Source organism: Phaseolus vulgaris, chromosome 7, assembly GCF_000499845.2.
Source record: "Phaseolus vulgaris cultivar G19833 chromosome 7, P. vulgaris v2.0, whole genome shotgun sequence".
NCBI lineage: Eukaryota > Viridiplantae > Streptophyta > Magnoliopsida > Fabales > Fabaceae > Phaseolus > Phaseolus vulgaris.
Genome location: NC_023753.2, coordinates 15,129,182 through 15,155,590, shown reverse-complemented (window position 1 = coordinate 15,155,590; position 26,409 = coordinate 15,129,182). Strand labels below are relative to the sequence as shown.

General features: G+C 35.4%; 2 protein-coding genes across 2 annotated transcripts; one reads left to right on the top strand and one right to left on the bottom strand.

Annotated features, from left to right (window-relative positions):
* Positions 1 to 2,465: 2,465 nt before the first annotated feature.
* On the bottom strand, positions 2,466 to 8,796 carry LOC137829116 (uncharacterized). Its single transcript, XM_068635910.1, has 8 exons — positions 5,727 to 8,796; positions 5,270 to 5,517; positions 4,978 to 5,184; positions 4,648 to 4,908; positions 3,864 to 4,547; positions 3,564 to 3,782; positions 2,793 to 2,888; positions 2,466 to 2,474 (listed from the first exon to the last, which is right to left on the bottom strand). The coding sequence occupies exons 1-8, from the start codon at positions 8,794 to 8,796 to the stop codon at positions 2,466 to 2,468; spliced, it is 4,794 nt and encodes a 1,597-aa protein (XP_068492011.1).
* Positions 8,797 to 21,891: 13,095 nt separating this feature from the next.
* On the top strand, positions 21,892 to 22,912 carry LOC137829115 (uncharacterized). Its single transcript, XM_068635908.1, has 2 exons — positions 21,892 to 22,492; positions 22,794 to 22,912. Exons 1-2 carry the CDS (start codon positions 21,892 to 21,894, stop codon positions 22,910 to 22,912), a joined length of 720 nt encoding a protein of 239 aa, XP_068492009.1.
* Positions 22,913 to 26,409: the final 3,497 nt, after the last annotated feature.

The following is a 26,409-nucleotide window of genomic DNA, read 5'->3' as shown; positions in this document are numbered from 1 at the left end:
ATTTAATATTTAAAATAAAGTAAATATCAATAATATTTTAATAAATTAAATGATTTATAAAAACATTAATATTAATAAAATTGTATATAAAACGTTGATCGCCACCAATTTTAATTCAAAAAAAACTTAAGATTTCTCTTCAAAACACAAAGAAGAAAGAAGTCGGGTTGGTAAACTAACTCGCTCCGTCTTTGTCCTATCAAGTTAATGACTTAGTCAAACTGAACCGATACAAGTTGACAGGTTAAAAAAATTAATTGCCCTATCCTTTTTATCATCTACCCACTAGGAGTCTTCTACTACAAACTAACATATAAAAAAAATTAAAAATAAACGTTTTCACGACCCCTTGCATCCCATTGATGTTTATGATTAGGGTATAAGCCTCCAACTTAGCTTTAGTTTAATATAATTTTATACTAAATTTAAATAAATTTAATTCAATTATGTTAAATTGGAAATACCTTTTTTTTTCTATATAGCCACTCAATTAAATTTTGGGTTGAACTTGATCATAATTTAAAAATAAAATAATTAGTTATTATGAAAACAAATATTTTAAAATACATATCTAATATTTTTTTAACAATTATCGGATAACATATAAAAAAATACTTATTTGATAAATTATAAAATTATTTTTATAATGAAATTGTTAAACAAATAGTCTTTTTATAATCGGGTTGGACGGGGTTTACTTGATTTGAATTCATACACCTATCCAACACAAGAAATATAATTAAGTGGAGTTAGATTATGCGAATTCACATATTAGGTTGGGCATAACAAGCTTACACTCCAATATCTACTCAATACAAATTTTCTATTTTATTAATGGCAGTTTCTTCCTACACTCCCACATTTTTCTTCCTGCACCCCCACATTGTTTATGCAAAGACTAAACTGTCTCTACTATTATTTAAAAACCCTAAAATGCACTTGAACTGTATTTATTTTTTGCATTCTGGATTATGAAATCCAGAAAATTTTCAGATTCGCACTTCCAGTTAAATTTTGGATCCACCAATCCATAATTCAAAATATGCATTTCACATTCAAAAATTCATCATTAAAAAAAAACATTACGAATTCACCAATCTGTAACAGAAGTATGCATTCTGGATTCAGAAATCCATAATTAAAAAAAAAAGCATTTTGGATCCATCAATTCGTAACAAAATTAGGCTTTCAGATTCAGCAATTCGGAAAACAATAATATATGCAAAATTTGCTTTTGAAACACCTCATCCAGAAAAAAAAATGATTCAGTTTCGAATTGATGAATCCGTAACACACTCCCAGATCTCAATTTTCAGTAACCACGGTGCCCTTTTTCGAATAAAAGTTATGGCCAGTTTCGAGATTTAGAAAATTGTGGGGGTGCAGGAAGAAAAACATAGGGGTGCAGGAAGAAGAAGCCTTTATTAATTCCTGCTAGAGTTTTAGTAAAGGCCCATTAGAATGCGTGATGGCCCCAACATAATTGGATTTCTCAGGTTTCTCTTTCGGCTGATTCTTCCTGCACCATACTATTTTTACATGCATCCAACAACATTATCTAAAAAGTCTTTTGTACCTTAATGAGAAATCTTTGCCTTCCAAATATTAATATCCCTAAGCTTAATCAAATCATTATGAAAATCCAGAATTCAGAAAATACTTTTAGATATGGATATCCGGAACTCATAGCTCATATACACTTTTGGATATGAATATACAAAACTCATAGCTCACTTTTGGATATGTCCATTCAGAAGCTTAAATGAGAAATAAAAATCACTTTCTAGATTTCTATATCCAGAAGCCGCGACAATGAATTCTGGATTCTTGCATCTGTAACCATACTACAGGCTTCCGGATATCGAGATCCAGTAACATTTCAGCTAAAAAAAACCGAAAAACGAACATGGAGGTTGGTTTCTTACCTTAGAACAATTTGCACTGCAACTAAGTATGAAAACTTCCCTTCACCACCATAGCAACTCACTACACCACCATCAACTTCGTTCAAAATGCACACCAAGCACTTCTCTGTAGGTCTTTTTCAAAACAACACAAGGACAATTTTGGATTTAAAAATTTATGTTGAGTGCATATAAAAAATATATGGTGCAAAGAGAAACTTCCTTCTCTTTTTGTCAATTGGTTCCTTCACTAGTACAAAAAGGTAAATTAACGACGGTTAAAATCGACATTTAAAGACGGTTCCAGAACCGTCGTTATTACAGGCGTCGTTAAAAGATATGAATTTTTAACGACGGTTCTGGGAACCGTCGTTAAAAGGTATGGACTTATAACGACGGTTGTGAAAACCGTCGTTAAAAGTGGTTTCTATTTTTCAAAAAAAAAAATTACCGTGACTTTCAAAGACGTATAAGTGTCCCTTTTAAAGACGGTTCCAAGTGGAACCGTCGTTATATGTACTGTTTAAAAAAAAAATAAAAAATTTTATTTTTTAAAAAATCTCAAATAGCCTGCATAAAGTTTTCAATTCCAGAAAATAAAAACATTTCAAATCATAATTTAAATATAAAAATTACATACAACAAATTATAACATAATACAAAAAAGTTTGGTAATATATGAAAAAATTTGTCATTGTAATGATTTATCTATACTAGAGTGTTATACATGGTTACAAAATACTTTGACCATGTTGTTCTCACATACTCCAATGCTTCTAAATCTAGCGGGTGTTGGTCGTTGAACAACTGTGACATTTGAAATATTTTGAATTAGTGCATGATTAATAAATCTCAAATTTTAAAGTGTTTATTGTATTGAGGTATTACCTTATCCCAACCTTTCATAATTTCAGCTTGCAAAATAGTCAACATCCACTGCATAACATAATAACCGCACTCATAATTTTGAGGTTGCCTGTTGGACTGCATGTGAAAATAAATGTATTAAATGAATGAGTGAAACACATTAAATTAAGTGAACAAATATACTTTAAATACCTTAAGGTACATCCAAGTGAGTTTTTGTGCGTTTGAAGTTCTCCTCCCACACAACATATTATATCCAGAGTAAGCACTAAAATAATAAGATTTCATGTTAGAATACATAACATTATATAATATATAAGTAATAATAAATGTTAAATGAAACTGTCGTACCTATCTATAATGTTTTTAAAATAGGCAGGAAGTTTTTTATGCAAGGAGCAAAACCATGCAGCGGTATGATCTTGAACAGATATGATCAATAGTTGCCAATGACGCCTGTATAACAAATCAGTTAATTAGTTTCTCTTATTTCAATAATTTATTAAAACTTATTTAATAATTAAGAACTTACTCATGGATGTACGGAGCAAAATAAATGTGTTTTCCACCATTCTTTAAGGCAGTGGTGATGTATGTTTGTGTTTCCGACTTCTTGTTTCCAATTGATTGAGTGATTTGAGGGTCTAAAAACCCATATATATTATGTTTCCCCTCATCAAAGCATAATCCAGAAAGATACCTAAATTTCAATAAGTTAGTACTAGTATATTTAATAAATCAAAAGTATAAAGAATTTAAAATTTGAACTTACATCATCCATAATTGCAGAACTATTATGTTAATCTCTTGATCTCCGGATGCAAGGTCCAACAAATCAGACATGTGAACGTACAACAGTAGATTACTATGCCTTCCAAAAACATTGGCATCCCATGGAACCTCTAAGACGGTTGTATCTAAAGCTGTAGCAACTTCCACCAATGCCGCCAGAGGATCATCAATGGAGACTATTTTCTTCTTTCCCAGAGGCAAATTTGTCTTAGGTTCCTGCTACTCATCAAAACAAAAAATACTTAAATTAGTTAGAATGTAATATATCATAATTGTATTAGTATTAGTGCAAATATATACCATAGAGTCTATAGGTCTGACGAGATGTCTAGGCCAGGCAACGAAAGTATGTAATGCCTCTGCCACAATTGTCACCTCTGATGTCGGCACAGGAACTGCAAGATCACCATAAAGGACCTTCTCCACCGTGACCTTCATCAAATTAGAAGAAAGAGGCACATTGTGTAACATTGTGACCCCTTCATAACACTTACCCAAGGCAACGAATCGGGTTGAGGAATTACACTCAACATATAATTCGCATTGGCTAGTTGAGCCAAAGTCATCCCCTGATAGATCAACTGCCGAACAACTCCCTTTAGTGCTGACTTTCTTAATAGGAGGCGGAGGTGGTTCATCTTCTACCATAGTAGGTGGTTGCTGTGAGTGTCCTAAACCCTCCAACCGCTTTTTGAACTCCATTTCCATTCGCGCACTAAACTCCTCCATGAAGCTTTCTTTAAGCTCTTGAGTTACCTCAGCCTTTAACTGCTCACGTAGTTGTAGTAAATACTCTTGGCTAGGTTCATTGGACAATTGTTCCTTGCTGTGTGATGGAGGTCCAAAGTATGACCGAATCCCAACCCCATATCCAGCTACACGAACACGTCCAGGGTGTTCAGGTCGTCCGAGAGCAACATTAAGAATATCATTGCGACCACATGGTTTAAAAGTCCCCTGTGTTGATTGCTCATTAAGAGAATCCTAAAACAAATGAAAAGAAATTGACAAACTTCAACACATTGAATTTAAAATAACACATAGAATTTAAAATAACACATTGAAAAGAAATTGTCAAACTTACAATGCGTTCAACTGTTTCTTCTGTAGACTTAGAACTCCATGTCCCTAATGTGTTTATACGGGCACCCTTCCACATCTCATGTCGGAATGGTGGGGATGGAGGTCTTAAAGAATCTACACTATTCATTTCCTCAATGGAAGTAGAACGTGCTTTAATCTTTTCTTCAAGCATCCTTTGCTCTAGCAACTTATAACCACCATGAGACAATAGGTGTGGGGTATCACTATGTGCCTGATTGGCTTTTGCTTTGTTTCGAACCTCCTATCATAACACTCAAAATTTAGTAATACGTTAATATAAACTATATTCAAATATAAAAGTGATACTAACCTGCCATTTTTCAGTTTGTCGAATATTGACAAACTGCTGCCAAGTTTCTTCATCAATGGATGCATATTTTGCACAAGGATTTTCTTCTTTCCTTTTCCCATATATATAATCTGTTGTCAATTTTGATTTAAACTGACGAAACTTGACACCCACATCTGAAAGAACCTTCGCTTTCAAGGTTTCCACATTCGGGATGTTGTAATGTGTCTACATTGTTTGAAAGAATTAGTTCATAAACAAAAACAAAGTATAAAAGAACTTTAGATTTAGCAAAGTAAAAACAGTTACATACCAGAATATCTTGCCAAATCATGTTTTTCTCGTGGTCAGTCACGTGATCCCAAGACTGAGTTAAGATAGAGATCCTTTCACGAGAAAGTACTCCGAGATAACTCCTATATTTCTTTGCATGTTGCCCAGTGGGCACACCAGTGTGGATATCAATAGACAAAGGTATTTTGTCATCTTTACTAATCTTCTTAAACATATTCTTCAATCTTGTAGGTCCTCTACCAGTTTTTGAATGGGAAACTTTATCATCTGCCATGTTCCTGTTATCAAAAAAATATAATAAGCATCAAGAATATGAAATATAATAAAAATGAAATATATTGTAAAACTAAACATGAATCACATGTACATACAAATATATATTCCTTCATCATGATCATTTCGAGTTGCATGTACAACATCAGCAACATCCTCGTACTCTTTATTGATGGTCGTTCTTGTAAGTGATTCAATCTCACAAATGTCATTGTTTGTATCTTTTGGGTCATTATGTTGTTTTTTTCCATGTAGCACAACAGACCAGTGGTCAGACGTAGGATCTTGGATATAGAAAACTTGGGAAGCTTGATGTGCCATTATAAATGGTTCGTCATGATAACCTATCTTTCGAAAGTCAACCAAAGTCATTCCTGATTCATCAACTTTGACACCAGTCTTATTGTCAACCCACTTGCATTTGAAAACAGGTACAGTAAACTTGGTATAATTAACTTCCCAAATCTCTACTATGACACCATAATAAGGCATTGATCCCACAACAGGATTTTGATCCTTTGCAGTTGAAAACTGCATAGACTCTGCCTCCAAGGTGACTCCGCTATTTTGCACTGTACTCCTATCATCTCGAGACTTTGTGTAAAACAAACAACCATTTACTTCATAGCCAGAACAACATAAAACATCAAATTTGAGACCGTTTGCAAGCCATGTTAATGTTTCAGATGCTGATGGATCATTCATTATTTGTTGCTTAAACCATGACATGAAAGTTTTGTTATGCTCAATTAACACCCATTTTTCTGATTGTCTTGGATTTTTATATTTGACAATGTCTTTGTGTGTATCTAAGTATGGTAACACCTCATCAGTGTTATTCAAGATATACAAGTGTGCTTGCAGAACCTCTTCTTTAGATTTGCTTATGACATGTACACCTCTTGAAGATTTACTTATGAATCTACGAGAGTGCCAAGCTTTTTCAGGAACTCCTATACATTTGGCTTTTGACATGTACTCGGAACAAAACTCAATAGATTCTTCTGAAATGTATCTTTCAATAATGGAAGCTTCTGGACGACATTGATTCTTCACATATCCCTTCAAAATCTTCATGTATCGTTCAACTGGATACATCCATCGCATATAAACTGGCCCACACAATCTGATTTCTCTTACAAGATGAACAACCAAGTGTACCATAATATCAAAAAAAGATGGAGGAAAAAACATCTCGAGTTGACACAAGATAACAATTATTTCTTCTTCAAGTTCATCCAACTTCTGAGAGTCAATCTCTTTACTACATATGGAATTGAAAAATGAACATAGTCGAGTGATTGTATGCCTAACATTTTTGGGCAAGATTCCACGAATAGCCACTGGTAATAATTGTTGCATCAGAACGTGACAATCATGTGACTTTAAACCAATTAGTTTCAAATCATTCATAGATACAAGACTCTTCACATTTGAAGAGTAGCCTTGTGGTACCTTAACACCTTTAAGACATTCACAAAAACTTGTTTTCTCTTTCTTTGACAAAGTGTAACACGCTGCAGGCAAGTATGTACGTTTACCAACTTCTCTCGGTGCCAATTCCTCTCGTATATTCATTTCAATCAAATCCAGACGTGCATTCACACCATCCTTTGTTTTGCCTTTAATGTTCAGAAGTGTTCCTATTAGACTGTCACACACATTCTTCTCTACGTGCATTACATCTAGACAGTGTCTAACATCCAACTTACACCAATACGGAAGATCAAAAAAGATTGATCTCTTCTTCCATATTTCACTCACCGTTTGCTTCTTCTTCATTTTTCCAAAAGTCACATTAACATTTTTGATTTTTTCATAAATTTCAACACCACTTAAGGGAGTGGGACAAATGTCATGTTCTTGGTATCCGTTAAAAGCTTTTTTCAATCGACGATACAGATGATATTTCTTTAGAAATCTACGATGCCCAAGATACACGGTTTTTCTTCCATGTTTCAACTGCTCATAAGATGTCTTGTCTTGACATATTGGACATGCTCTATGGCCTTTCACACTATAACCTGACAAGTTCCCATATGCAGGGAAGTCATTGATAGTACAAAACAACATCGCATGCAATCGGAAAGATTCATTTTTAAACGCGTCAAACACATCAACCCCTTCATTCCACAATAATTTCAAATCTTCAATCAATGGATTAAGATAAACATCTATGTCATTTCCAGGTTGTTTTGGACCAGAGATCATCATAGATAACATCATGTATTTGCGCTTCATACACAACGCAGGAGGTAAGTTGTAAATCACTAACAAAACGGGCCATGAACTATGATTACTACTTAAATTTCCAAAGGGATTCATTCCATCAGTTGCCAATCCAAGTCTTAAGTTTCTTGATTCTTTTCCAAATTCAGGAAATTCTTTATCAATATTCTTCCACTGCAAAGAATCAGCAGGATGACGAAGTAATCCATCACATTTTCTATTATCTGCATGCCACCTAAGGTTTTTAGCGTCATCTGCATTTGCAAACAAACGCTTAAGCCTTGGAATTATCGGAAGATACCAAACAACCTTAGCAGGAGGACCTTCCTTTGTCAATTCATCAATTTCATCATTCTGACCAACCTTAACCTTATAGCGTGACAAACCACACCTGGGACATCTTCTTAAATCTTCATACTCATTTCTGTATAAAATACAATCGTTAGGACATGAATGTATTTTTCTATACTCCATACCCATTGGACAAAGTATTTTTTTCGCCTCATAATTTCGATTGGGCAAGGTATTTCCTTCTGGAAGCATGTCCTTAAGCAATTGAAGCAATTCTGTAAAACTTTTGTCGGTCCATCCATTCATTGCCTTCAAATTCATCAACCTTAACACTGCTGATAATCGTGTGAAGTTAGTTGAACCAGGATACAAAGGAGTCTCTGCATCATTAGACATATTTTCAAAAACTACATTAGCAAATGATTCTGCTCCCACGTCACGAATCATGTCTTCTAATCTATCATCCATTGAGAAATGAACTTCCTCCGAACCTCCGTGCACACTTGGCAAGTCTAACAATTCACCATGCCACGTCCATGTCGTATAACTTTTCAAAAATCCATCACACAAAAGATGTTCTCTAATTTCAGAAACAGTCAATATCCTTCCATTTAAACAATTGATACAAGGGCACCTTATCCTTACTCCATTATTATAACTAACGACATTATGTTCTGCGAATTGTATGAACTCTTCCACCCCTTTTTCGTAAGTATCACTTATTCGTGATGTATTAATCCAACTCCGATCCATAGAACTGTTAAACTAAGAACCAATACTTTCAATATGTAATCATGAAAAAATAAAACAAAAATGCCGAAGGTCGGACACCTCCGGACTCAGAACCAATGCGTTCAATATGTCAAAACAATATATAATCATTGAAAATTAAATCAAAACTGCCGAAGGTCGGACACCTCTGAACTCAGAATAAATTCGTTCAATATATGCAATCAATATCTAATCATGAAAAACTAAATTCAGATTGCCGAAGGTCGGACACCCTCGGACTCAGACTTAGTACATTCAATATATAAAATCAATATCTAAATCAGAACAAACACTCTCAAAATATAATAAATCAAAATTTAATACATAATTAAATAATAAATAAACATATACTAACCTCAAAATATAAACACTGGTCGCAGGGGTAGAGCAAGATGGCGCTGGTGTTGAGTGGGGCGGCGCTGGTTGCAGGGTTGTGGCAGCGTGAGGCCACGCTGGTCACAGGGGGCCGCGGGTGAGCTCTAGTCGCGGCAAAGCAAGGCGCGTGCGAGGCTAGGCGGCGCGGGTGAGTGCTAATCGCGGCAGGGCACGCGCGAGGCTAGGACGCACGCGAGTCTAGGGCGGCGCGGGGAGCTGGGGCGGCGCGGGGAGCTGGGCCGGCACGGAGCGCACAGGGGCGCGCGAGTAGCAGGGGCGGCGCGGTGGTTGTCGGTGTGAGCGCGAGGTCTAGGGTGGAGAGCTAGGTCGCGCGGGCGGTGGAGCGGCGACACTGGCGATGGCGTGAAGGTACTGGGTGCGGGTGAGAATGAGAGAAAGAGGGAAACTGGAATGTGAAAATGAAGAGAGGGAAGGCGCGCTGGTAAGGGAAAAATTAAAAAAGCAACTCACTTTTAACGACGGTTCTGGGAGAACCGTAGCGAAAAAACCTACTTTTAACGACGGTTCAGTAGGGAACCGTCGTTAAAACCTCCTCATCCACATTTAACGACGGTTCAAGCTATAACTGTCGTTAAAAAGCCAAAAAAAATTCAATATATTTACGGAACTGCCACCGCCTCGCTTATTACAATGGTTCTTTTCTAACCGTCTTTAAAGGGAGTCGTTAATGAAGTTTTTTGTACTAGTGCTTGTACAATAAACGATTTTTTATTTAAGTATTAGAGCTATTTTGTTTTACACCCTATTTACTCATGTATTTTTATAGGATGTAAAAAAAAGATAAAATCGTCTCCTAGTTTATTTTAGGATTGAACAATGTATAAAATACTTCTAAATTATATAATTTAAAAGTTTATTTTAAATCTAAAAATCTATTAGAAATTACACATTGTAGAAATATTTTTCTTTTCTAAATTATATAGTCTAAAAGTAAAATTAACCTCCAAATTGTTTAGTAATTTAATATATATTTTTAAGTTTTAAATTACACAATTTTAGATATTTTTGAATTAAACATTTTAAAAATAACTTTAAATGAAAGAGAAAAGTAAAAAATTTAATATTTATATAAATAAGATATTTTGTATTTGAGAAACAATAGAAAAAAAGCAATAACATACCTTATGGTAGAGGGTAAAGCTTTGAAGTGGCACACAACTCTAACAAATTTTTTTCCCTATTCATCTATATTATCGTGGTCTGATTTTACTAAAAGACTGATTGAGCGTTTTGGAAATATATGTGATGACCCTATGGTAGAGTTAATGAGATTAAGACAAAGGCATTTAGTTAATGACTATCATGAAGAATTTAATTAAATTATTACAAGATTGAATATTTTAGATGTCTATGTTTTAAGTTGTTTTATTGGAGGCCTCAAGAAAGATGTACAGATGATGGTCAAAATGTTTCAGCCTACAACTGTGAGTCGTGTTTTCCCTTGCAAGGATGTATGGAGATGCTAACCTTGTATTTAATTCTAACAAGAGAAAAAGAGGAGTATTGAGTCCTACACCGACATGTCCAATGAGATTTCAACCAATTTTCTCTATGAAGCCAAAATCCTAGAGAAATCTTACACCTGCATACATGTCTAAAAGGAGAGTGAAAATACTATGTTATTTTTGTGATGAGCCTTACTCCATGGAACATAGTTTGGTTTGTAAGAAATTGCATATTCATGTGATGGAGATGGAGGACGAAAACATTATTGTCGAGGAAACTACAAACAAGGATGGGGGTAGACACAGTTGCCTGAATCGCAAATTCTGTTAATGCATTAACAAGGATAAGAGGATTTCAAGTCATGCGGATTACATCTGTGCTGTTGTGGAATGTTTAAAGTTTGTTGGTTGGTGGCGGAATAGAGAAACGAAGGGGGTTAGTTTATTGGTGAACCTACATGCTGTACAGAGGATGGCTGTGGAGTTGAGTGGATGTATGAGTGGTTGAATTTGGAGCAGGGATCTTGCTGGCAGTATGAGTTGAGGTCTGAGGAAGGTGCTAGTTTCGAGCTGAGACCGGTTAGATAAAAATCTTGTTCCCCTGTTCTCTGTTTGAATCAGCTTTAGGCCCTTGTAGGTGTAAGTATATTCAGGTCACGGGTGTGAATATGCTGGAGTTGTGTGGAAGCACCTCAGGCACTGCAGAAGCTAGTTTTTAAAAGAAAGGAATTAAAGTCCTCTCATGGCGTGTCCATTGGAAGAAAGGCTGGTGTTGGGATTCCAATGCTGGCTGCAGTTCGTCAATGGGAATATCAGTATAAGTCTGCTGTTGACTCTGATGAAGGTGTCTTTGGTAGATGATGGAAGTGAGAGCTCAAGGGGTACCCCTAATCTGCTTGGGGTGCAGTTGCAGGAAGTGATTTGGGTGGCTGTGGAGCCATGGGGCTGATCCCGGGATGGTTAGGCTTTTTATGCTGGAGACACCTTGCATGGTTGAGAGTAAGCACTGGTAATTTCTTAGGACTGTGCTGAATCGCAGTGGATATAGTGTTGACAGTGGATAGTGGTGTTCATGGTTCAGAAAACTTTTCAAATGGCAATATCATCTTGGTTGTTTTGACAAGGATCGTGGTGCGAACGCTGTGAAAAGGTAAAAGCTGTAAGTGCAGGTCATGGACGGAAGTGGAGTGAAGGTGCTGAAGCAATAAGCAGGGGTAACGAAGGAAGGCTACCTGCGGCTAAATAAATGTAGGAGTGTTTTTTGGGTTTGTATATAGTGATGCAGGAAAGAAGTTGGGTACGTATGTGGTTTCTATAGCCTTACCACATCTTTTTGGGGTTTTATCACGTTTGCTGCACCTTTCGAGATGTATTTGTTTCTGTTTAAATGTGTGAGCTGGTGGGTTAAATACCCACTATGTGTGATGTTGGCTACTTGTCTGTTGGGTGTGCCTCTGTTTATATCCTACGGAGAAGTATCTTTAGTTAGTGTATACGGGTTGGGATACCCCTGAAGTATCCCACTAATTTAATTTATTTCATTGCTGATAAAAAAAAAGTCATGCGGATTACGGGATATTACCAAAAAACACCAATGCACATTTTGATTGATAGTAACCACAATTTATTGAATGTTGTTGTGTCAGATGAGTCTAAAATATTGATTTCTTCTATGGTTAAGAATTTTAATTGGACTATTTAACATACAAATTTTACAATACACATGTTGTTACTTCCCCTAAGGTGTTGTGATTTGGTCTTGGGCATAGAATGGTTGATACAAATAGGAGATATCATTTAAAACTTGATAAACTTACTATGGAGTTTAAAGTTCAAGGAGGGAGACATGTGTTGAAAGGAGCTACAACAAACAAGGTAAAAAACTGTTAAGAAACAACAATTTGTAAAGCATTAACAAATGATGTGCACTTGTCAATGATGCAAGTAGGGGATGAAACATGAACTTTATTGCAGTCTTTAACAACCCATGAGGACCAATCAAGATTACCTATCAAAGTAGAAGAATTACTAAGAGAAGTAACCTACAAATTAGAATTTCCTGTAAACTCAAAAATTCATAATGTGTTTGCAGTCTCCACTTTGTTGCCTTATCAAGTTGAGGAGAGGTTGCAGGAGAAGGAGCCCGAAGACATCTTGGATAAGATAACTGTAAAGAGGAGGAGAATGACAACCACCAAGGTGCTTGTGAAAAGGAAGCATGAACTTTCAAAAAATTTTACATGGGAGTTTTATTACGATATGACAAGAAAATACCCTTCATTTCATTTTTGAGGACAAAAATGTGCTGATAGAAGAAGCATTGTTACATATTAAGTTTATTTTTAAGGGTTTTTTCAGTTAAGCAATTCCTTGAACTGGATTCACCACCTCTTCATTACCTAAATAAATAAGACATTGTATTTGAGAAAAGATAGAAAAAAACAATAAAATACCACATTTCCCTTCTCACCCTTTCTGTTCATTTCCTTTTTTCTCTCTCTATTTCTAATTCATTTTCGTTAATAAATACCAATCAAGGATTTTCTTTTTCAGCGGTGATCTTCAGTGACTCTAAGGTGGAACTCTATACCGTTTTTGACTTATCAATATAACATTTGTATAATTTTTTTTCTATATTTCTCTTTATCACTTCACTCTTCCTATTTCATATTTTGATTCATTTTTCTCTAATTCTTCTTGTAGAATTAAAAGTTAAACAATATAAATCAAAATATAATTTCCTTTTTATAAATTATCTTCAAGTACTTCTAAAATTTCTCATTTTTAGACTTTAACAAGAGAATTGGATAAATATATAATTAAATAAAACTATTTAAAATTAGATAAAATATTCCTAAATTTCAATTATTTTTTTATCAACAAAATGTTAGATGTCAACACGATAATTTATTTGATAGTGATATCTCATCTTTCATTTCCTTTTTACTATTAAACTAATCTTATAACTCGTCATTTTAAGTAATTAATGTTGTAACAACCTAAAAAGAAAAGAAAGAAACACAAACACCCACATGGTCTTTTTCTCTTTCTTTTTTCTCTCTCCATCTCTCTTCATCTCTCCCTTCTCTCTTCATTTCTCACTCCATACCTCATCTATTTTAGAATCTGATCGTACCACGCTGTAGTAGAGGAATTAAGAAACATTTCTACCCGAACAGATTCTCTAACAGAGTAAGTTCATATTTGCTCTAAAGATCCTTTATTATCTATTTTTCCTTAGGATTTAGTCATCAATCTTGGTGGGTCACTTGAGAAAAGTTATTTGCTCAATTTATTTTGCTATATATTGAATATTTGTTATATTTGGATAACTTGCATTAGGCCCTTATATTTTGAAGCTTATCCAGACTGAAAGACTCAAATTTTAGAGGTTGCTTTGAAAGCAAACAATTACGGTAAGGGAAGCTAAGTTTAACTTTCAATAGTACCTAAGGTTAGAAGATCTGAATGTAGAGGGGATATGGTCTCAACTTTCAATTTCTCTTGCAGGAATGTTATTTGATACAATTGTTTGATTTTATGTTGTGTGAACATGTATAAATATTAGATTTTGATAGTTTGGAAGTTAAATATGGTTTTTGATGTTGGAAAGGTTCTTAAATGTTATGAATTTTTATGTGTTATGTGATTGAATGATATGTATTATATATGAATGATGAAAATTGTATGAAAATGATGTCATACATTATAATGTATGAGTTGTTGTTTGATGATACTTTAAGTATGAAATTGCAATGTTTAATAAAGATCCTCTAGCTTCATTGATGATCTAAGTCATATAGACTAAGATATCAGGTGGTTAGAAGCTTATGAGAGAATTCATACACACCGGGTCTCGTTGTATACACTCGGTATTGGATGTTTAAAGTTATCCTGATCCTTGATGTATGGATTAGATGTTAGTCTCTGGTAGGGACATACTTAACGAGTCTTCCGGAAGATGATGGATTCATGTGTAGTTATTGGATTGAAATGAAATCCAATGATTGTGATTGAAAATAGATCCATGTGTGATCTATATGAATGATGGAATTGGTATTAAAATTTTATATGACAACATTTAAAGAAATGTTTATAAATGATTAGTCTAATTGGTTCTTTTTGCATGAATTAAGTATGTTATGGAATTTCTTTTCATTAGCTTACCATTACTTTTCTTGTTGTGTTGTGAACTGTGATGATTGTACTACGTAGATGGGAAAATGATCATATAGGTGCTGGGGTGCTTTAGGATGTTGTTTTGAACCTTATATTGTAAATATTTGTATTTGTATAAGTTCTAATCATGTAGTAGGAATGTTTTGAAAAACTCCAAGCTTGTGTAGAAACATTTAGAATTGGTATTGTAATAGTTAGATGTATTTTTGGTGTATTAAATTTAATGGTATTAGAGCAGTTCATCCTTAGCTTAACCTAAGGGTAGTGGGTTTATTGTGTTTCTCTTGCGTGTAGATTTTTGTTTAGTCTAACTTCAAGACTTAGTTAAAAGTTTCTAATAGGATGTTTAACAAAGTTGTTTTCTTGAAATCCTGTTTGTGCTGAAGTCAAACTAGTTGTTATAAATAAACATGAAAGTATTAAGATTTAAAAGAATCTTGATAGAGTGGTGAGGGTGCACACTCATGACTAGATCAAGATTATTTTCTATCTTAATTCTAATTAGTTAGAGTACATTTTAGAGCTAAGTATTTATTGTTTTTTTACTTGTTTCGTGTGATTATTTCTTTTAAGTTAATTTGTCTTAAAGATGTAGTTGGAAATTTTTAGTAATTTCTAACCCAATTCTTTATTTGCTTAGAAAATGGCACATAGATTGTTGGAATTAATGGCTTAAAGAAAATGGGGGTGAATTGTTTATCAAAGATTTTCGCAAAGATTGAATAAGAATGAAGCTTTAATACAATTCACATATTAAGCAATCAAGGAAAGCAATCAAACAATGATTAAGAAACTGTTTGCAGAATTTCAATCGGTTGAAACTTCGTTTTAACCAGTTGTTTATAGCAAGTATTAAAGGAAAAGAAAGAATAGGGTAAATCCCTTGTGTATATTGAACACATAGGGTTATGTTTATATAGGAAAAGAAACATATGGGCGAAGCCCATTACATAAATACGAGATATCTAACAATATCTATAGTATCTAATAATATCTAACACTCCCCCTCAAGCTGGTGTATATAGATCATATGTACCCAGCTTGTTACAAATGTAATCAATCCTAGGCCCTCGTAAGGGTTTAGTAAAAATATCTACTAATTGATTATTTGAATTAACAAACTCAGTCTTGATATCTCCCGATATAATCTTTTCTCGAATGAAATGACAATCAATCTCAATATGTTTTGTCCTTTCATGAAAAACTAGATTTGAGCTAATACGAAGAGCAGCCTGATTATCACATATAAGTGTCATTTGAGTAACCTCTCCAAATTGCAATTCTTTAAGTAACTGTTTAAGCCAAATAAGCTCACAAGTAGCCGAGGCCATACCTCTATATTTTGCTTCTGCACTAGATCTTGCCACAACACTTTGTGTCTTGCTCTTCCAAGAGATCAAGTTATCACCAATGGAGACACAATAACCAGAAGTTGATCTTCTATCAGATGGAGATCCTGCCCAATCAGCATCTGAATAACAAATGACTTTAGTATGGTTATTATGACCATATAACAAACCTTTTCCAGGAGAGCCTTTAATGTAATTTACTATACGAATGACTGCATTCCAATAATCTTCACATGAAGAATTAAGAAATTGACTCACCACACTGACTGCAAAGGAAATATCAGGACGAGTAACAGTGAGATAGTTCAATTTTCCAACTAATCTTCTGTACTTCTCAGGATCTGAAAGAGGCTCCCCCTGATTGGGTAGAAGCTTGACATTGGGATCCATGGGAGTATCAACAGATTTCGAATTCATCAACCTAATTTCCTCCAAAATATCTAATGCATATTTTCTTTGAGAGATAACAATACCAGTATTGGATTGTGCTACCTCAATCCCTAAGAAATATTTGAGTTTGCCAAGATCTTTGGTCTGAAAGTGTTGACAGGTGTTGTTTTACTTGTGAGATGCCATGGTGATCACTGCCTGTAAGAACAATGTCATCAACATATACTACAAGATAGATACACCCAACACTCGAGTGACGATAAAAAACTGAATGATCTCCTTCACTGCGAGTCATACCAAATTGTTGAACAACATTGCTAAATTTTCCAAACCAAGCCCTAGGAGACTGCTTGAGGCCATATAAGGATTTGCGAAGATGACATACCAATCCAGAAGACTCCCCCTGAGCAACAAAACCGGGAGGTTGCTCCATATAAATTTCTTCCTGCGAAGAAAAGCATTTTTAACATCCAGTTGATAAAGAGGCCACTGTTGAAGAGCAGCCATAGCTATGAATAAGCGAATAAAGGCCATCTTTGCTACTGAAGAAAAAGTATCACCATAGTCTAAACCAAAAATTTTGGTATGACCCTTAGCCACAAGACAAGCTTTGAGACGATCAATAGTACCATCAAGACCAACTTTGATAGCAAAAATCCACCTGTAACCAACAACAGATTTCCTAGAAGGTAAAGGAACAAGTTCCCAAGTTCCATTATTCTGAAGCGCATTCATTTCATCAAACATGGCCTGACGCCAACCAGAATGAGCTAAGGCATCACCTACAGATTTTGGAATGGATACAGAAGAAATAAATGAAAGGCAGGTATAAAAGGGTTGAGATAGTCTATGGTAACTCAAAGAAGTATAATGTGGAGAGGGATTACGAGTAGAACGTATACCTTTACAGATTGCAATAGGAAGATCAGGTTCAACAGTCGGAGGTTCAACTGTAGGAGCCGAAGGGGGATGAGGTGTTGGCACCGGAATAGAGTTTGCTGATGGACGATGAGACGTTTGACGACGACTATACACTTGAAGAGTTGGTGGCGGTGGTGAATCGTTAGGTGCACTAGGCACAACAAGAGGAATATTAACTTGATTAGATGAAGAAATTGAAGGAGAAAGACAAGACTTAAAGTAAAGGGAAGATTCACTGAAGGTGACATCTGTTGAAATAAAATAACGGTTTAAAGACGGTGAGAAACATTTATATCCTTTTTGTGATCTAGTGAACCCTAAAAAGACACATTTGTGTGACTTAGGAGATAATTTATCAAGACGAGGACTAAAATTATGAACAAAACATGTGGACCCAAAAACTTTGGGAGGTAAAGAGTGGAGAGGGTCTTGTGGAAATAAAATAGAATGAGGAATTTTGTTATCTAAAACTGAAGATGACATGCGATTAATGAGATAACATGCACTAAGAACAACATCACCCAAAAAACGCTGAGGAATATCACCATGGATTAAAATAGTACGAGTTGTTTCTACAAGATGTCTATTCTTGCGCTCAGCCACCCCATTTTGTTGAGGCGTATAAGAACATGAAGTTTGATGAAGAATACCATGAGAAGCCATAAATTTTTTAAAAGAATGAGAAAGATACTCACGTCCATTATCACTGCGCAAAATTCGGATGGAAATTCCAAATTGATTTTTAATTTCATTGTAAAATATTTGAAATATAGAAAACAACTCAGAACGGTTTTTCATTCAAAATACCCAAGTACATCTTGAATAATCATCAATAAAAGTAATAAAATACTGAAATCCTAAATTAGACTTAATACGACTTGGTCCCCAAATGTCAAAGTGAACTAAGGCAAAAGGAGATGAAGCACGTTGTGAGACACTACTAGGAAAAGAACTACGAATGTGATTCCCTAACTGACACGACTCACGATAAAGTAGACACATTAGACAAACTTGGAACAAGCTACTACATCTTGGCAAGAATAGGATGACCCAACCAAGCATGAATGAGAGATGGAGAATCCATAATTGCGCCAACATGTGCAAAGATCTATAGTTGATAAAGTCCATGAGACTCACATTCGGTGCCAATCATCTGTCCCGAACTCCGGTCCTGTAAAGTAACACAATCTTTGGTAAAAGAAATAACACAATCAAGGGAACGGGTGAGACGACTAATGGATAATAAGTTAAATGGAGACCCAGAGTCATAAAGAACATTATCAATAGATAAAAAAGAAAAAAGATTAATAGTACCAACACGATGTGATGGTACCCTATATCCATTGGCAATGGTAACCGAAGGTAAATAACCTGTAGTAGATAGGGAAGAGAAAAAAGATTTATTACCAGTAATGTGATCAGTGGCACCTGAATCTAGAACCCAAGGGCCATGGGAAGTGAAGTGAGTGAGGCCAACAAAAGATGTACCTGAATGTGCAACAGAAGCCGTGGAACTAGGGTTCTGAAGATCCTCATACCATTTAAGAAATTCATTGAAAATAGCAGGCTGGCCTGGGGTATCAATTGAAGTATGGTCCATGGTAGAAGGTTGCACAGGGGCAATTTGAGCAACCGCAACAGATCTAGGAGGACGACCATGTATGGCATAACAACTGTCAATTTTGTGGCCAAGTTTGCCACAATGGTCACACTTGTGACGCCCTTTGCCCGACTTGTGAGGGCGAGTACGATCATTATGCTGAGAGACTAAAGCAGAAGAGTCATCAACATGAGACGTTATATCAGTGGTGTGTTTACCTGGCACGTGCAAAAGGGTAGATCAAGTGGAAGTAAAATTGGGCACAATAGGAGATCCCAAAATTTGATCACGAACATGAGAATAATCATCAGGAAGGCCATGTAAACCCAATAACATGAAGAAGAGCATGAAGTTTACCTAGATGTTCTGCCATTGTACCATCAAGACGTTTGGGAGCAACAATTGTGAGAAGATTTTGACACACACCATAAAGACATTGAGTATCATTGGTGTATAATAATTTTGCTTGTTCCCAAACTTCTGAACATGTCTCATAGGTATGAAAAATTTGTTTTAAAGATGAGTGAATGGTCGATTTGATACCAATGCATAATTGAGCCTCAATTTTCAACCAACGGAAAACCTCATTTTCAGCAAGAGTAGGATAAGTAAGATGATCAACATAACCTTAACTCTTAAACCATAATTTAATATCTGATGCCCAAGTGTCATAATTGGTTCCATCCAATTTGTCAATGGAAAGATGAACATTGACGTAATTAGTATAAATAAATGAATCCGGCATAATGACTGCGGAAGAAGCCACAGTGGTAGCGGCAACAGAAGAAGCCATAGTGGCAGCGGAAGCGGAAGAAGTCATAGAAGATAAGGACAAATCCAGTCACCGGTTAATTGGCGGCAGCAACAAAGATGAAGGCTCCGGTAGCGATTCCGGCAGCGTCTCCAGTGGAGGCTTCGACGAGATTCCGGTGACGGCTCTGGCAGGATTCCGGTGACGGCTCCGACGAGATTCCGACGGCGACTCCGGTGAGGGTTCGATGGTTGCTCCGGCGAGACAGTGGGGTGGTGGCTGGAAAATTCCAGTGAATAGTGGGTTCACCAATAAAAATTGAACCCAAAACCCTAACCTTATGCTCTAGATACCATATTAAAGAAAAAGAAAGAATAAGGTAAATCCCTTGTGTATATTGAACACATAGGGTTATGTTTATATAGGAAAAGAAACATATAGGCTAAGCCCATTACATAAATATGAGATATCTAACAATATCTATAATATCTCATAATATCCAATAATATCTAATTATATCTAATAATATCTAATAATATCTAACAGCAACAATCAAAACATAATTAAAACAAATAGTTTATAAGGAGTGAGAGAGAGAGAAATTTACTTAGCCAATTTTATACTGGTTCACTCAACCTTGAGCTACATCCAATTCCCAGAACAACAACTGGGTTCCACTAGTAATCACTCACAGATTACAAACAACACAACCACAAAGAGGTGATCTTGAAACCACAAGAACCACTCACCCTCTTTGCAACCACACACCTCTAGTTCAAACATGCTCTGACTTTACAGTATTTCACACACACTTACAAGTTTATGAAAGAGCAATTACAAGAATCATGAAAGGAACAAATTACACCTGAGTTTACAGAAATCAGAAAGCTCCTATGATCAGACCTTGAACCAGTGCACAACTATTCAACAATCTTGCAAAACTTTTGAAAAACTTCTTTCAAAACTAATCTCAATCTCACTGTATTTGATATAAAACTTGTGTATTTTTTTTTAAAAGAAAAGTCATATTATAGTACTCAAAACTAGTCGTTATAGGCAGCATTTATGAGCCAAAACAATTTTGATTCACATCCAAAATAGATTAACAGATTTTCAAAAAGCTGTTATGAAATATCACAATCAACCGGTTGAAAAGTCGGTTTAACCGGTTGAATTGGTTAAGCAGTTATTTAACCAAATCAAAAACAGTTTTAAAACCTTAAAACAAGCCAAGTGACAAACAACCGATTATTTCGAGGATTCAACTGGTTGTTTTTCTCTTTGCTTAGAAAAACACTTTTCTCTTTTAAAACAAATTAAGCAAGTTTGTCAAGGGACTAGGAAATACAAAGATTTTAAACACCCTAGAATAAACCCAAACCAAAAGCAGCACAACTTCAACCTTCATCATGGATTTGAAACATCAAAGCTCCCATGCTCTTCATAGACCACTTAATACTCCTCCAGTAGTATATATGCCCAACATAGCTCGAGCAATAGAGATGATGACAACAGACTTCCAACAACAGAGTGCTACTATGGCACAACAACATTAGGTCGCCCTTCATCAATTAGAAACAACTAGATTAACAACAGAAGCGTCTCAACTTCGTCAACAACCCCATACCTTTAGTATGGAGGATTTTTTGAGACATAATCCACCAAAATTTAATGGGAGGGTAAATCCAGATGAAGCAGACCAGTTGATGTTAGAAATAGAAAGAATATTTGAAGCTACTCAATGTTTTGAAGAGAAGAAGTTATCCTATGCCATTTATGTTCTAACTGAAGAAACTGAATTTTGGTGGATAGACATGAAGCAAATGATGGAAGACAAAGGAGAATATGCTACTTTCAAAGCAAGATTCTTGGAGGAATATTTTCATGAAAGTGTCAGATATGCAAAGGAGATTGAATTCATGTAGCTAGATCATGGAAATATTTTTGTCACTGAGTATGCTACCAGATTCAAACATTTGGCTAGATTTTATACCCAGACTATGATTGAAGCTTGGAGATGCAAAAAATTTGAGTTTGGATTAAGACATGAGCTTAAGGAAGTGGTATTCCCAATGTCCACTAGAGATTCCCTGCTCTAGTGGAGAAGGCAAAGGTGGTGAAGAGTTGAAAATTTGTAGTAGAGCTATTAAGCCACAAATGGTGGAAGGACCTTATACAAGCACACCCAAATATGAAGATAAAAATAAGCCTTATTCTGGACCTCAATTCTTCAGGAGTGGAGGGCTTACTTCTCAGTTGCTACAAAATGTCAAATGTTTTAGGTGTGGTGGGGAACATATAGTTAAATTTTGTCCCCATCCAGTGCCAAATGTTACATGTGATAGAAGCCATAGATATGGTCATGCTACAAAGGACTATCGTGCCAGACTTGAGGCCCTAAGTAATACTGGAGTGCAACAGAATAATAATCAGAAACCCAGAGCATCAGGCAGAGTTTTTGCCATTAGTGGAGTTGAAGCTCACAATCTAATAGCCTTGTTAGAGGTATTTTTTCTATCCCTGGAACATATTGCATTGTTTGATTATGGGGAAACCCATTCTTTTATATCTTTTGATTGTGTTGAAAAACTTAAGTTGCTAGTCCGAGAATTAGAAATTGAGTTGGTGGTATCTACACCAACAAAAGGTATGGTAGTAACTTCTTCTATGAGTGTTGAGTGTCCAATAATTATAGATGGGCAGAAGTACAAGATCTACATGATTTGTATACCACAGAAAGATTTAGAGGTTATATTGAGAATGAATTGGTTGTCTACTAATCATATCCTTATATATTATGGTTAGAAGAAGTTAATTTTCCCTAAATTAGAAGAAATGCAAGTTATCTCTACTCAATAGTTTGAGAGAGATTCAAGAAGGTACATAATGTTTTGTGCTCTTAGCTTGTTCTATAGTTATTGATAAAGTGCAAAAATATATGTTTGTAGTTCAAGAGTTCATGGATGTATTTTCTAATGAGATTCCCAGACTTCCACCTAAAAGAGAGATAGAATTTGCAATAGACTTGATTCCTGGAGCAGACCCTGTATCAATTACTCCATACTGAATGGCACCATCGGGGTTAGCTAAATTGAAGAAACAACTATAAGACTTACTAGAGAAACAATTCATTCAACCTAGTGTTTCTCCATGGGGAGCTCCTGTGTTATTAGTGAAGAAGAAGGATGGTTCATCTCGTTTATGCATAGATTATAGAGAGTTGAACAAGTTAACAATCAAGAATAAATATCCTCTTCCTAGAATTCATGATTTGATGGACCAGTTGCATGGGACAATTGTCTTTTCTAAGATAGATTTGCGCTAAGGTTATCACCAAATTTTAGTGAAAGCGAAAGATGTTCAGAAAACTGCTTTTAGATCAATGTATGGTCACTATGAATTTTTGGTTATGTCATTTAGTGTGACCAATTGATACAACCCAACTAGACAATGAGATAACCAAGGACACAACAACCACTTCACAACTAAGTCCGTCATCTCAGCAGAAGAAGAACTGAACATAGACCAGAGTATCAAATGTTCTTTCTTCTGGTTTTTTAAAACACAAGTTTATGTAAATAAATTGGGCTCACTTTGGAGGTCCAAATAGAAGAATAAGCTAGAGTATGGTTGACTTAGCATAAACTAGGTTGTACTTAGCATAATCTGGGCTTGTACCAAGCCCACCTTTCATGACAAGTGCACCTAGGTTTAGGATTTTTTGACCTACCTTCTAGAAGGTTTCTCATAAATGACACCCCTACCGCTTTCACTCTTGCTTCCCAAGTCACTCTCTCTTATATAAAGGGAACCTTGCCTCATGTAATTGAGACATTTAATTTTGAATAGAAAAGAAACTCTACATGAGTGTTTAGTGTGCTTGGTCTCCTAGGAATTGGGTCTTATCTTGGGTGTTTGTGCATTTCAAGTGGCGGCTCTTCACCACTCATCTTGGAGTCTCCTCCCCCTTTAAATGACGTGATTCCTTATTCCATAAGCATATCTTAATATCTTTACCCTTTTGTTTTTCTTTCCTTTCCTTATGCCATTCTTCCATACTTTTATTCATTTATATTTAGCTATCTTCATCATCTTATGCTTATTTTCATGTCCTTTATTTCCACACCTTCATCATCATAATCACCATATTTGTGTTTTTTCTTTTCCCTCTAGAAGTGAACCTTCACACTTACTTAACCACTTGGTTAAGTTTGTGTCCAGTGAGAATCTTCTTTGGGTTTCTTACCATAATTGCTAATGTCAAAACTCAAACAAAAGAGTAACCCATAAAATGGGCAATCCTAAAATCAACTCACATCACCAATGCTCCAACTATCTTCATGGATTATATGAATTGAATATTCAGACATTTTCTTGATAAGTTTGAGGTAGTGTCCATAGATGATATCTTTATCTATTCAGAGATCCCCTAGCTTCACTAATGATCTAACTCGTATAGACTAAGATATCAGGTGGTGAGAAGTTGATGAAGGAGTTCATACACATTGGGTACCGCTGTAGAAACTCGGTATTGGATGTTTGAACTTAGCCTGATCCTTGATGTATGAATTAGATGTTAGCCTCTGGTAGGGGCATACTTAATGAGTCTTCCAGAAGACGTTGCACTATTGCAAAAAAGATTTATTTTGACACAACATTTAAGGCGCTTTTACAGCCAGACGTGTCCCTCAAAATGCGGTGGAATTTTTTAGATTAAATTTCTCTAAAAGGACGACTATTTGGTAAAGTCGCCTTCTTACAACAAATCGCTTAGTGTAAGGAGGCTTTACCTCATAGCTGCCTTCTTATACCAAGCACTTTGTTGTAAGAAGTCAACTTTACTAAATAGTCACCCTCTTAGACTCTTTTTATTACCCTAGCTTAGAGCGTGCCAGTTACGCTTTCATACTTCCTTTGTCTCCGACACTTCATTTTCTCTTTTTCTCTGTGCTTCTTCTTCGTTTTCCTCGAGCCATTGTCTTCTTCGTGCCATTGTGTAAGTTTATTTCGAGCTCTTTACTTTTTCTTTACCATTGCTTTTTTTTTTTCTTTCTCTTATTTGTTTCTTTTCTACCATTTCTGTGAAGGTCACCATTCCTACTGTTTCATTGCCTTTAATGTTAGTCTTTCGGTTTTCACTATGCCCCATTTGCTCGATCACCGTTGTCGCTGCTACCGTTGCCACCGCTCTTCACCTCCACCGATGCCTTCACGCACAAGGTTGGTGGTGTTTTAAATTTTTTTAATGTTATTAATTTGTTTATTTTTTATTTATTATAATTTTTATTTTTTAAAAATTTAAATTAATTTTGTTTTTAGGTTAGAATAGAATTATTAAATTATTAGATGGTAGATAGAATTATTGTGTTGCTATTGAGTCTAAGGGTGTTCGACCATCAACAATTCATATGTGTTGGTATTGATGGCGAGGATGTTCGACCGTCGACAATTGATACGTGTTGGTATTGATGGCGAGGGTGTTCGACCCTAGATAATTGATATGTTTTGGTATTGAGTCCGACAGTGTTTGAACTTGAAGCTTTAATGTCTCCAAATCCATGAAGGTTGCTTGAAGACTAGGTTTTTTCTTGTGGGTAGATTAGAATTTGTCAAAACCACTCTTAGGTTAATCCAAAACTAAATCAATCAAGCTCTTTATAGAAAAGTGTTTTTCAAAGAAAGTGATTTTTCAATCGGTTGTTTTGCACTTGGTAGTTTTTGAAAGGATTTGAAAAAGCTAAAATTGCCTGACCTCATAATCAAAGCCAATTGAATCGATTGATTCACACTATCAATCAGTTAATTTTTTGAAACCTTAACAAAATTGGTTAAATATGTTAAAACTATTTTTGCTTATTTCAAATCTGTTTTGGCCCTTGATTGATAGTCTGAAAGGACTATTTTTGAGGCTATATAACTGGTTTTTGAATCTCTAATTAATGAGAGAGATCATATTACAAAAGTTCAAAAAGGTTTTCCAAGGATTGCAAGATTGCTTAAAGCTTTGCATTGCTTAAGAGTGGAATAGGATCTACTGTATTCATTTTCGTATCAGGTGTGATCCTTCCTATTCTTTGTTGTTTTTCAATTCATACTGTAAAAGTGTAAGAAACTGGTGTCTACAGTCAAAGGGTGTTTTGACCTGTAGTGGTTGTGTTTCAAAAAGGGTGAGTGTTCTTGAAGGGTTCAAAATCACCTCTTTGGTGCTTGTGTTGTGTAATCTATATTTGATTGCTTAGTGAAATACCCAGGAGTTTCTGGGGATTGGATGTAGCTCAGGTTAAGAGTGAACCAATATAACTCTTGTGTGTTAAATCTCTTTATCCCTAACTATTTTTAAAACCGTTTAATCTGTGATCTTCCAAAGTGCTAATAAAAAAGAATTGATTGATTCGTATAAATAATCGATTGATTTTCTAGAATCAAATTAAAACAACTTTGTTGTTTGGCTAATCTGATTGCTTCTTCTCTGATTCTGCATTAATATTCATTCTTGTCCAGAATATTTGAAAATCTTTCATTAAACAATTCAACCCCCCCTCCCCATCTTGTTTAAGGCCCCTA